Source organism: Rhinatrema bivittatum, chromosome 8, assembly GCF_901001135.1.
Source record: "Rhinatrema bivittatum chromosome 8, aRhiBiv1.1, whole genome shotgun sequence".
NCBI classification, from domain to species: Eukaryota; Metazoa; Chordata; class Amphibia; order Gymnophiona; family Rhinatrematidae; genus Rhinatrema; species Rhinatrema bivittatum.
The window spans coordinates 257,246,389-257,260,012 of NC_042622.1; the positions used below are offsets into that span (position 1 = coordinate 257,246,389).

General features: G+C 48.7%; 1 protein-coding gene across 1 annotated transcript in view; it reads right to left on the reverse strand.

The window, feature by feature from the left end:
- ATL3 (atlastin GTPase 3) overlaps window positions 1–13,624 on the reverse strand; it is a 61,678-nt gene that overhangs the window by 13,194 nt on the left and 34,860 nt on the right. The window contains exons 9-10 of the mRNA XM_029614681.1: window positions 5,272–5,399; window positions 1,540–1,596 (exon numbers count right to left, since the gene is read on the reverse strand). Coding sequence (XP_029470541.1) covers window positions 1,540–1,596; window positions 5,272–5,399 — 185 coding nt within the window. The remainder of the gene's footprint in view (window positions 1–1,539; window positions 1,597–5,271; window positions 5,400–13,624) is intronic.

Here is a 13,624-nt window from a genome sequence, read left to right on the forward strand (position 1 = left end):
GATTTCAATGCAATTCAATTTCACTCTTTGCTTCAACAGTGGGGGAAAAGAAGAAATGGATTCAGACATCAGCCAACACTGGGTCCCGACTTTTAAGGTCTGGGGTATCAATACGCAGACATTAGGGAAAAAGTGCAGGACTGCTTATTTGGCCAAATCTAAAAACAAAGGTACGTTGAAGCAGCGTTGTCTGAATTATCAAGGCTGCTCACCCTATAAAAATGTTGCTGGCTGTATTAATGCCCTTAACATAAGGCTTGGAGGTAACCTGCACGGAGCGGCAGTTATTACCATAAGAAACTTGCTGGGCAGACAGAGTGGACCATTTGGTCTTTTTCTTCCATCATTGCTATGTTACTATCTGGACAATACAAACACTTTCCCCATTTGTAAACACTAGGTCCAGTATCATCCCTCACCCTCGTGGCTTCCATTATCATGTCTAGGGAGCACTCATTTGAAGGGAGTCCAGGTTCTGACGTGCAGGTCTTATCCTCACTGTAATTCATCTAACTCCTTGCCTTTTGGATACTTTGCAGGAGTAGGGGCAGATTTTCTGGCATCTGGATATGAGGAAAGGCACCCTTAATACTGGTCAGTTCCTTCCCGAGATGTCACCTCCTTCCTCAGTACAAAGAGAGGCAGTACAAAGCCTTCAAAGATTCATCTAGACAAAAGCTATAGAACACCCATTATATCAAATCCTCTCTCTTTAGCTCTGTTGTTTTTAATGAAAGATTTTCCAGACTCGCCTTCGCTCAATGTCCCATCTAACTTCCCGGCATGGAGGACACTATCCAACAGAGTAAAGCTGTAGAAAAATCTGTCCTCTTCCTCTGAATGTGTCCATGTAAGAGAAAGAGAATGGAATTACAAGAAAACTGAATGTCTAATCCATTCAAAAACATCTACAAGACAGTCTTCTAGTGACAGTTATTGTAACTCAGCAAGGTTACAATTAAATAAATGATAAATTCTTAGCTTCAAGTTTAAACCAAATTTCAATTTTTAGTAGATATCTCTGAGGAAGCCATAAGCTTGCTAAACACTCGGTACAAACCACACACAGATCATTTCAACAGCAACAATAATTAGTAACTTATTTCAACAGTGCCTTCCATGAGGCTGCTGAGTTGCTTTGTACCTTAATACCCTGCACCCCAATTTCTAGCACCTAAAATCTTCCACTTAGGCAGAGGGGCAAAAGAACATTAATATTCTGCAAACAAATGGCAAAGGAGGATAAAGTGACTCAGCACCCAAGGTCTCACACATATACACACACACACACACACACACGGTGATGACAGAGCAGGGGCTAGTAAAAATAGGCACAAGGAGATAAAGGACTTATCCCAAAGTTGGCACAGAGAGAATCAGTGACAGATCCAGGAATCAGAGCTCAGGCATACAGCCCCTTAGATATGATCTGCACTGTGCTCTGACACTTCGCTCCATCCCTATCCCAGATGCAGGGTATCTGCACATTAAATTTCTTTTAAACCATTTATCAAGTTTAACAAAGACAGCAATTCTCACCTGAAGCATGGACTTTGGATGGGGTAAATCCTCCCCTTGATATATTTTAATATAAGCCTTAAAGAAATAATTAAAAAACAATATTAATACAATGCCTTCTGTAATAATACACTATTATTACAAAGCCTGTGGTTGACACTACCACCTAGTGGCAAATATCAAGCACCAGAAAGCAGTTTATTTCCAAAATATTGCAGTCAGGGCTGATGTCTAATATTGACCATGGAATCCAATTGGTTTTCTATTGTTCTCCATGGACAAGCTGCACAATACAACCACACAACTGGGATACTTCATCCGACAGCACCAAGTACTGTTCCCTCTAAGCTGTGCTTGTGTGCACGTGGACACAGATCATGGAACCCTGTTTTGAACTTGGTTTATAAAAATTTGCACAAAACAAAATTTTTGTGTATGTAGCCTTTCAAAAATTAGAAGGAACTTTGGCGCCAAGATTGGGATCTATTCCCTCGTAGCTCAGAATTTTCCAGAAGTATTTCTCAGCATGCGTGGATCTTCCCGTGTTAGCATCACTGTGCACCTCACCTCAGTCTAACTTGATTGTGAATGGTCGAGCAAGGTTGTCTCTCCAGCATCACCTTGTTGGACTGGAATGTCTTCAACGGAAGGAAAATTAGAGAGAAAAGGAAAAGTCTCTTTAAAACTGTGAAAAAGATATCATAAAAGATAAAAGAAAAGATAAAGATAAAGATCTTCACAATTTTTGCCTCAGATGTCTGGAACCTAACCATGACAATCAAATTGCAGCCCTTGTGGAAAAACGTCCCCATGGGTCTGTGTTTACAGAGGCCTGAAATTAAAGTAGGAGTTATCTAATCTAATGGAAAGAAAATCTCATTCAAGAAAAAAAAAAGTCTACCTCTTCATCAGACTTGTCTTTAAAAATAAAGAAATCCATGCTGAAAGATAGGGGTGCAAGTCCATCAACGCTAAAAAGATACAGTGCTGAACTGCCAACACAGACATACCACAGGAAAGAGCACAACACTACGGAGCCATCAGCACTGAAAGGACATAGCATAGACACATCCATTAGGACATGCAGCCTCGATGCCAGTCCATTGGCACAAAGGTAAAGCTATGGTGCCAAATTGTTGGCACAGAAGTGAAGCCAGGGTGCCAAGCTGTTGGCACATAGACACAATCATGATGCAGAGTAACTGAAGCACAAATCAGCATAGAAGCTGGTCTGCGGCCACGAAAAGACAGACCAAGACTGTGACCTGCCCGAGGGTTGGCGTTGGCCTGTGGCCAGAGCCCTGCACTGACGAAAGCGTCGCTGACCCCAGAAGCAAGGATGAGTCGGGAAACCTTTGGGAGCTTGCGGTTTGTCCTCTGGGAGCTTATGCACCTTATTAACCCCCCAGATGCTGTATCAGCTGCTCCAGGTCCTCTCCAAAAAGGAACTTCCCTTTAAAGGGAAGAGCCCCGAGCTGGGTCTTCGACGACATGTCAGCCGCCCAACTGTGGAGCCACAAAAGCCTCCGAGCCAAAACTTCTGAGGCCATAGTCCTGGAGGAAGTGCGAAGAAGGTCATACGGGACCATAAGCCACGGCCACCTCCAACCTCTCTGCCTGCTGTGCCTCCGGGGGCGAGAGGTCCTTGGTGCTTTGCAAATGTTGCACCCACTGTAAGCTCGCCCGCAGCATATAACTGCTGTAGACCGCCGCTTAGATGCCGAGAGCAGAAACCTCAAAAATTCAGTTGAGGAGCACCTCCAGTTTTCGATCCTGAAGATCTTTCAATGCTGCCGCCCCAGCAATTGGAATGGTAGTCCACTTCGTGATCGTGGAGACCGATGCGTCCACTTTTAGAACCTTCAACAGCTCTAACATATCTTCTGGTAACGGATAGAGCTTGTCCATCGCCCTGCCGATCCTGAGGTCCGCCTCCGGAGAGTTCCACTCCCGGATCATAAGCTGCTTCATCAGCTCATGCAGGGGAAAAGTTGCAGGCGGACCCCGTAAGCCCAACAAAACTGGATCCACTGTGTTCGGATCTGCCACCGTGGGTGCAATGCCCAGCTCCGCCAGGACATGAGGAATTAACGGGGCCAGCTCATCGTGTTGAAACAAGCGCATCACCTTAGGGTCATCCCCATCCAGAGGAACCCCTGGGCCTCCATCATCCCCGGCATCGGAAGCCCCTAAAGGGGGAGGAGAAAGGGTATCATGACCCTCAGCCGGGTCCAAGCCCTCCAAGGAGCCCTCTAGTGTTGGCACCCAGGGCTGGGGAGAATGCATCTTGCGGACCTGAACAGCTGGGGAGGACTCCGGTTTCCTGGGTAGTTTCTTAGGAGGATCCATCGGTGAACTGATCCCAAGAACCCCTCTCTTGAGGGCACTGCTGGCCAGACAGGCCTGATGCATCAACAGGATAAACTCCGGAGAAATCATGGAGGCCCCCATTGCAGCTCCCACGATCGGGTCCTGATCCTCATCAGAAATCTCACTCGAGGCCCCCCGGGCCTTGAATCGTCGGGAATCCCCTTCCCCTATTGCTGCCTTCTCCACCGTGCGAAATGCTCCCAAGATGTCTGTTGTTCCTGCGCTAAGAGGGAACCGATCGGCCTGAGACTCAGACGCAGCAGGCAATGGCCCAACGGAGTGTTGTTTGCCAGGAGCCGTCTTGGGAGCACCGGAAGGTCTTTCCCCTCCATGGAGGCAGACGTGGCAAAATCCCGCTGCAGCGTGGCTCAGGAGCTGCTCCCCACACGCAGAGCACCAGCTTCCACGGGGCATAACTAGGATGCGGCAAGGCCCGCCAAAAGCGCCAGTAGACACCAGGGAGGGGTGAAGACCGATGAAACACCTCTCCACCCAAAGCGTTATCCCTCATATGGGTGGCCTTCCCCCCCCCCCCCCCCCCACCCACCACACACACACAGCAAATCGCTCCTGCAGCAAGGAGCCCCTGCTTGGTTCCCCTTTCAATTTTTTTTTTAAACCCACAAGTATTGGCAGGGAAGGAAAAACACAATACAAAAAATACTTCCCTGAGAGTTGGCAGAGTCTGCAGGCTGCAAAAAAGGGGGAGGGAACTGGTCCCCCAGCTATCACCTCTGGTACACAGAGGAGCACACTGATGGGGTCTCCAACCCTTGCTCATTCCTGCCTACAACCAGGGAGGAATAGTCCCACCAGGACCTCACACCCCCCTGGGAGACCTGTTTCTTTCTGCACAGAAGATCTTTTCTTGTTTTTTTTTTTCTAGGCTCAGGTACAGAACCACATGTTTTGCAACACTTCCATCTGCCGGAGACAAGAGAAATGCTGAAGGGTAACAGGTGGCATACCGGGTTTTGAGGCAGAGCCTCTGAAACTTTCTCTGTCTCCATCTGCTGGAAGGGAGGCAAAACCCAGGAGTCTGGACTGATCCAGGTACCTACAGGGAACCCAATCTCTGCACCATCAGATGACATCACCCACTTGTGTGACTGTTTCTCCAGCTGTCCATGGAGAACACCTGTTACAGGTAAGCAACTTCGCTTTCTTAAAGCGACTGAGGTCGGCACCGCTAACCAGTCAGATATTATGCCTCTATATTACATAAGTGTTGACATTTCCTGCCCATATGGCTTCCTCCTTAGGGACACAAAGCAATTCCCAGTGGGGATGTGTTTAATAACATTTAAATAATTTTTTAAGGTTTTATAGAAGGTGAATGCTACTTGCCCCCTCCCCACCCGGGACACATCTCATGTTACATACCTTGAAGTACTCCAGCAGCCCACGGCATGTGACCTTTGACCCATTGATCTCCTTCTCCATTAGGCTCCCAGAGTCCAGCACACTGGGGATTAGCTGCAGTAGCTGCTCCTTAAACTCTGCTGCAATGTCTGTCAATGAGAAACAAAACATGAGGAGTGAAATAAAGAATTCTGCAAATGGATGTACTGCATTTACACAAACTGCCCCTTTCCCCCAACAATGGGAATAGAGCAGATGTAAGACATTTTTCCTTAATATTCACAATAAAAAAAAAAAAAATAAATTATTCACACGCTCTCAGCAATAAAGACACACTTTCCACTACCAAGCATTTTGTGCCATAACACATAGACCCTTCCTCAAAAATATGCTCAGCAATATGTAGCAAACCTGCTACACCATGACTCAAAGAGTAACAATCCTATCTGTGAAAAGGCAGTGCTGAAAATACTGCACCTAGCACTAGAAACCAAATATACTTCCTAATGGACTGCTGCAGATCCTTCCACAGAAACTACACATATGAGAATCCCTCCCCTCAGTCGTGCACGCAACACACAGACTTGCACCAAATACAGAGTAAGAGACTACACGTTAGAAATAGCAATTGCAGACAAAATCTGAACTGGAAAGCTCAAGAAGTTAGACATTGCCTGTGTTGCAACATTAGAGAAATACAAACAGAAATGCATTTCCTCCTGTATTGGGTAAAATACAAAGCGAGATGGGCACATTTTCCCAAAGCTAATAGAAAAAAAAAAAAATCAAAGACTCCTCAGAGAACAATGAGCAGGAAAAACTCCATCTAATTCTGGGGGAAACAGAAGAAACAGTAGCTAGAGCAACCAAATGTGTAGTACCCTGCCAGCAGACCAGAAACAGTCTGACCAGGAATCATACAGCGCAGCACAAGAACCCAGGAATCCTCTTTATTGCTGTCCTGTCAGCTCTTTGGAATTTTGTTTTACTATTATTACAATTACATATTTTTGACTCTTTACTTTAACCTCTCTATGCATTACTTTGCTAACATATGCAAACTGTCAAAACAGACCAATAGTTTCTTGAATCTAAATAAGAGGGAAAAAAAAACAGCAAAAAGGAAAAACCTGCTGATATAGTGTCCTAGTGTTTGTATATAAACAAACACATACACACACACACACACACACACTAGTAGTAAAAACCCATGAAGTGTAGGAAGTGTGTAACTGAGATATGTGATACTAGACTGCACGCTGAGCTTGAAGGTACTGTGTGAAGGTAGAGAGAAGACTGACAATTCAGAGAGGAGCTGGAGCGTATAGCCAGAGAGAGAGAGATGGAATCCAATTTCCGTATGTGATAGGAGATGACAGATTGGACAATAGAAAGATGGAAAGAGAGGCGCGGAGGTGGAGAGTTCAAGGAGAGAAGGATGGAGCGCAAATTGAGAGTGAAGAAGGAAGGCTGAGTGATAAACTATTTCCCAAGATAACACTTAATAAAGACAGTTGTTGCAAGGTAAATCTTTTAAAGCTTACTCATATTGTCAGCTACTATTCCAGTATACTTCATTCTCCTTGAGGAAACCTCTGGTGAAACAGAGGCCTTTGTCTGAGAGATATATTTTGCTAAGATATATACCGTATTTTTCGCTCCATAAGACGCACCTAGGATTCCGAGCAGGAAAATTAAAAAAAAAAAAAAATGGTGTGCTAAATCAGCTCTGTTCCCAGGCGTCTGTGCGTCCTATGGAGAAAATTAGGGTAGGGCATAAAATGTTTTTTTTGTCCCCATCCCAACCCTTTAAATTAAATTAACTACAACCCCCCACCCTCCTGACCTCCCCCCCAAGACTTGCCAAAAGTCCCTGGTGGTCAAGCGGGGGTCCAGAGTGATCTCCTGCACTTGGGCCGTTGGCTGCCAATATTCAAAATGGCGCCGATAGCCTTTGCCCTTACTATGTCACAGGGGCTACCGGTGCCATTGGTCGGCCCCTGTCACATGGTAGGAGCCATTTTGAATACTGCCACTTGGGCCGTCGGCTGCCATTTTGAATACTGGCAGCCGACGGCCCAAGTGCAGGAGATCGCTCCGGACCCCCGCTGGACCACCAGGGACTTTTGGCAAGTCTTGTGGGGGAGGTCAGGAGGGTGGGGGGGTTGTAGTTAATTAAATTTAAAGGGTTGGGATGGGGAATGGGGACAAAAAAAAAATTGGTTGTAGTTAGGGGGGGTTTTTTTGGGTTTTTTTTAATATTCGTTCCATAAGATGCACAGACATTTTCCCCCCACTTTTGGGGAAAAATAAGTGTGTCTTATGGAGCGAAAAATACAGTACATACATACACATCTGTATGTTAGGGTGAATAAAGATCTACAATTTAAAAATACAAAAAACCTGGATTTTTTTAATTAAAAATTTTAAATGCTATTTTTTAACAAAATAAAGTTACATATTGATTAATTTAAAATAATTTAGAACATACATAAGAACACAAGATGTGCTATGCTAGGTGAGACAAAAGAATCACTAAGCCCATCCTGGCTACGAGAGTGACCAGTCTAAGTCACTAGATGTACCTGGCAGATCTGAAACAGTAGATTCATTTTTTCTTGCCCACTACTGGATATAAGCGATGGCTTTTCCAAAGCCCATGTGGATAATAATTGTTTACGGATTTTTCCTCCAAGAATTTGTCCAAACTCCTTTTAAACTCAGCTATGCTAGATGCCTTGGACCACATTTCCTGCAACATATACCACAACTTAATTTGAACTGAATGAAAAAATATTTTCCTTGATGTTATAAAATTGCTATTAGGAATAACAGTAGGAACACTCCATGAAACAATGCGAAAATGTACATATCCACTCCCTATTTACCTGTTCTAACCCCACTCATGATTTTATAAACCTCTATCACATCTCCTCTCAAAGCAGAAGAGGCCTAACCTGTTTAGGCTTTCTTCAAAAGGGGGCTTTTTCATCCCCTTTCATTTTTGTTGCCCTTTTCAGCACCTTTTTAGTTATGCTTTATGACTTGAGATGTTGAAACCAGAACTACATACAATACTCAAGGTATCATTGCACCACAGATTTACACAGAAGCATCAAAAATTGGTTCTTACCTGATAATTTTCTTTCCTAGAATCCCACAGATCAGCCCAGACGAATAGGGTTTTCTCCAAAAACAGTAGATGGAAACAGAGAAGAAAAGCTGCCTGCAGTCACTCGGTATAACTTGTAACCAAGCTAAAAATCTACAATTAACCCCTTTAACTTTGAGCAGGGGAAAATAAAAGCTATCAGTAACCACAAGACCAACTGAGGAATGTGAACACCAAAGAATACCTCCTCTGACATATATACATACATAGAAAGAGCAGTCTTAATAGTTCAGGGCAGCATTGTTGAGATTACTTACCTGATAATCTCCTTTTCCTTAGTGTAGACAGATGGACTCAGAACGAATGGGATAGTATCCACGTGCTAGCATAGTTGGAGACGGATCTGACGTCAGCATGGGGTATATATATCCCCACAGGAGCGTAGCAACTTAGTAATCTTCCTTGCAAAAGCTGTTATGGATGTGTGTACTGACTCTCAGTGAAAAGTGAAACAGGATTCCCCTGACCGACTGACAGTGGCTGGAGACCGCCAGCATTCACAACCGGAAGGCGTTGACACCTGGTAGAGTGTACGCTCTTATGTAAACAAATGCCATGGCTTACCTTGAATCGGTGAAACCCATGTACACAGGCAGCTGGGCGGGATGCTGAGTCCATCTGTCTACACTAAGGAAAAGGAGATTATCAGGTAAGTAATCTCAACATTTCCTGGCGTGTAGCCAGATGGACTCAGAACAAATGGGATGTACAAAAGCTTTACTCCCAGCCTGGGCGGGAGGCTGCCTGAGGCCCATGTAGGACCGCCCTCGCAAATGCTGAGTCCTCCCTGGCCTGGACATCCAAACGGTAGAACCTGGAGAAGGTATGGAGGGAGGACCACGTCGCCGCTTTACAGATTTCTGCAGGCGACAGCATCCTGGATTCTGCCCAAGATGCCACTTGTGCTCTGGTAGAATGAGCCTTGACTTGTAGAGGCGGAGACTTCCCAACCTCCACGTAAGCTGCTCTGATAACTTCTTTAATCCAGCGGGCGATGGTGGGTCGCGAGGCCGCTTCACCTTGCTTCCTCCCGCTGTGCAGGACGAACAGATGGTCCGTCTTTCGTAGTTCTTGTGTCACGTCCAGATATCTGGGCAGCAATCTGCCAATGTCGAGATGGCGTAATAAACGCCCTTCTTCAGATTTCTTCAAACCCGCCGTGGTAGGCAAGGATATGGTTTGGTTAAGATGAAACTGTGAAACCACTTTAGGGAGAAAGGAGGGAACCGTACGAAGATGGATAGCCTCAGGAGTGATTCTGAGAAAGGGATCACGGCAGGACAGTGCCTGTAGCTCCGAGATGCAGCGTGCCGAACATACCGCCAGTAGGAACACCATCTTCAAGGTTAGAGAATGGAGAGATAGTCCCCGAAGGGGTCTGAAGGTGGATCCCGCGAGGAAATCCAAAACAAGATTGAGGTTCCATAACAGCACAGGCCACTTTAGTGGCGGACGAATATGCTTGACTCCTTGCAGGAAGCGAGAAACATCTAGGTGCTTGGCAATGGTCTTGCCATCCCTTCTGGGACCATAGCAAGACAGCGCAGCCACCTGAACTTTGATGGAGCTGAGGGAGAGACCCTTCTGAAGTCCATCCTGCAGGAAATCCAACACGATAGGGATTGTGGTCGCATGTGGATTGGTGCCATGAGTGTCGCACCAGGCTTCAAATACTCTCCAGATCCTTACGTAGGTGAGGGACGTGGAAAACTTACGAGCCCGGAGGAGTGTATCTATCACGGGCTCCGAGTAACCTCTTTTCTTCAGTCTAGCGCTCTCAATGGCCAGACCGTAAGAGAGAATTGAGCTGGATCCTCGTGGAGGATGGGACCTTGACGTAGAAGGTCCCGGAGAGGAGGCAGGGGAAGAGGCTCCCCCGCCAGTAGTCTTCTCATGTCTGCGTACCAGGGTCTTCTTGGCCAGTCTGGTGCCACTAGAAGAACTAGGCCCCGGTGATTCTGAATCTTGTGGATGATGGCGCCCAGCAGAGGCCACGGAGGAAAGGCGTATAGCAGAGTCCCTGGAGGCCACGGCTGGACCAGGGCATCGATTCCGTGTGAGAACGGGTCGCGCTTGCGGCTGAAGTATCTGGGTACTTGAGCATTGGACTTGTCCGCCAGTAAATCCATGTCTGGAATCCCCCCGTGATCCACAATCATCTGGAAGGCTGTGGGTGACAGCTGCCACTCTCCCGGATTTAGGCTTTCTCTGCTGAGGAAGTCTGCTGTGGTATTGTCCTTCCCGGCAATGTGGACGGCGGAGATGTCCTGAAGATTCGCCTCTGCCCAAGCCATCAGTGGGGCGATCTCCAGAGATACTTGTCGGCTTCTGGTTCCGCCCTGACGGTTGATGTATGCCACCGTGGAGGCGTTGTTGGACATCACTCTGACTGCTCTGTTCTTCAGTCTGTGAGCAAATCGAAGGCATGCCAATCGGACTGCCCGAGCTTCTAGACGATTGATGTTCCACGCTGCCTCTTCTCTGTTCCACCGCCCTTGTGCGGTGAGTTCTTTGCAGTGTGCTCCCCAGCCACTCAGGCTGGCATCTGTGGTGAGCAAGGTCCACGTGGGTGATGACATCTTCGACCCCCTGCTCATGTGGTTGGACTGCAACCACCACCGCAACTGGGTCCGCACTCTGGCTGGCAGATGAAGGCGCGTGGAATAGTTCCGTAGACGGGGGCTCCAGTGAGAGAGCAGGGAGTGTTGTAGAGGTCTCATATGTGCCCTCGCCCAAGGTACCACTTCCAGGGTGGATGCCATGAGACCAAGAACCTGCAGATAATCCCAGGCTATGGGCCGACTGTCTCCCATCAAATACTGGATACGCTGCTGAAGTTTCAACTTTCTCTTGGTAGTGAGACTGACTGTGTCTGCCCGGGTGTCGAACTGTACTCCCAGGTATTCCAGTGATTGGGAAGGCTGTAGGCAGCTCTTGCTGAGGTTGATTACCCAGCCCAAGCTTTCCAGAAGGGCGATTACTCTGTCGGTTGTCCGAAGGCTCTCCTCCCGAGATTTCGCCCTGATCAGCCAGTCGTCTAGGTAGGGATGGACCAGAATTCCTTCCCGCCTGAGTGCCGCTGCTACCACTACTACCACCTTGGTGAATGTCCGTGGTGACGTGGCCAACCCGAAGGGCAGAGCCCGAAACTGGAAGTGGCGGCCTAGAACCTTGAAGCGGAGGTAGCGCTGATGATCCGGATGGATCGGGATATGCAGGTATGCCTCTGACAGGTCTAATGCCGTGAGGAATTCTCCTGGCTGTACTGCGGCCTTGACGGAGCGCAGATTTTCCATGCGAAACCTCGGTACCCGTAAGTATCGATTGACTGACTTGAGGTCCAGGACAGGCCGAAAGGTACCCCCTTTCTTGGGTACCATGAAATAAATGGAAGTGTCCAGAATTCACTTCCCAGGCAGGTACTGGGATGATGGCTTTCAAGGACAGGAGCCTCGCCAGGGTAGCTTCCAATGCTGCCTTCTTGTGTATGGGACATGAAGATTCCACAAACTTGCCTGGGGGGGAGATGATGAAAGTCCAGATAATATCCCTCCCGGATAATGGCGAGGACCCACTGGTCCGACGTGATCTCGACCCATCTGGGGTAGAAAAGGGTTAACCTGCCCCCTATGGCTCCGTCCCCCAGATGAATCGGCGGATTCTCATTGGGAGGCGCGGCCGGGACCCGAGCCCGGGCCTGCTCCCCTCTTGCGCTGCTTGGTCCGAAAGGACTGATTCCTGGCCTGAGGACGTGGTGCCTGGTAGCGACCCCTGTAAGGAACAAAGCGCTGGGAACTCCTGCCCCTGGAGGGCCTTGGAAAGGCGCGCTGGCCCCTCCTGAACCGATCTTCCGGCAGTCTGGGCACTGGAGAGGCACCCCATGTACTGGCCAGTTTATCAAGGTCGCTGCCAAATAGGAAAGAGCCCTTAAAGGGCAATCTGGTGAGGCATGTCTTTGAAGGCGCATCAGCTGACCATCTCCGGATCCAGAGCTGCCTCCTGGCAGCTACGGAGGATGAAATCCCCTTAGCTGTTGTCCGGACCAGGTCAGATGCAGCATCCGTGAGGAACGAAAGAGCTGACTCCATGTCTGCTGCTGGGGCGTTGTTCCTAACCTGTGACAGACAGGCACGTGTCACCACAGTGCAGCAGGCCGCGATCCGCAAAGAAAGAGCTGCCACCTCAAAAGTTTGTTTCGAAATGGCGTCCATTCGCCTGTCATGAGGCTCCCTGAGGGCCGTCCCCCCTTCCACTGGAATGGTAGTGCGCTTGACTACAGCGCTAATTAAGGCGTCCACCTGAGGACACGCCAGCAGGTCCTGGAGAGCCGGTGCCAATGGGTACATGCCCTTCAGGGCCCGGCCCCCTTTGAATGAAGCCGCCGGCGCCACCCACTCCAAATCTATTAGTTGCTGAGCTGCTTGCAAGAAAGGAAAATGGCGGGCTGTAGGACGAAGACCTTCCAGCAGGGGGTTCTGCGCAGAAGGTACCGAAGCACTGGGACCAGTGATATCCAACTCCGCCAGACACTGAGACACCAGGTCGGAGAGGTCCTCCTTAGGGAAGAACCGCCTCATGGTTCTATATGGCTTAATCCCTGGGGGAAGGTCCCCCTCGTCCGGGAGTTCGGACTCGTCCGGCGAAACCTCCTGGTCCGATTGATCTGGACTGTCCAGTGGCGGGAGGTCCCGCTCCAGATAAGACTGGGAGGGTCCAGGAACAGGAGCCCTAGGCGCTGCCACCGCCGCGGCAGCCGCAGTAGGCGCCGCAGATGCAGCCACCGCAGGAACCGCAGGAACAACAGGAGCAGCAGGGACAGTAGAGCCGGGACGGGAAGCCGTCTGCATCTGGACGAAGGCATGAATCCCCTTAAAGAGATCCACCCAGGAAATTGAAGCAGCCTGTAATCGCCAGGGTACAAGATCCCCCGGGATTCCCGAGTGGTCGAGACTGCCCCCCAAATCCGGGGTAGCCCCAGGGGAACTGTCAAGAAACTGCGGCTGAGACTGGTCCTGGCCGGAGGGTCCCCCGACTGCCTCACATTGGGCACATAGGGAGTCTGGCTCAGTACTGCGCGTGGCTCGAAGGTGGCATGCAGAGCAGAGGCCAAGGGCTGTAATGCCTGAGACAAGCGGCGGCGCCACTGAGAACGCGGCCGCGAGCTGATCCATGCCAAGTATAGCAAGCGCGCAAGAATAAGCG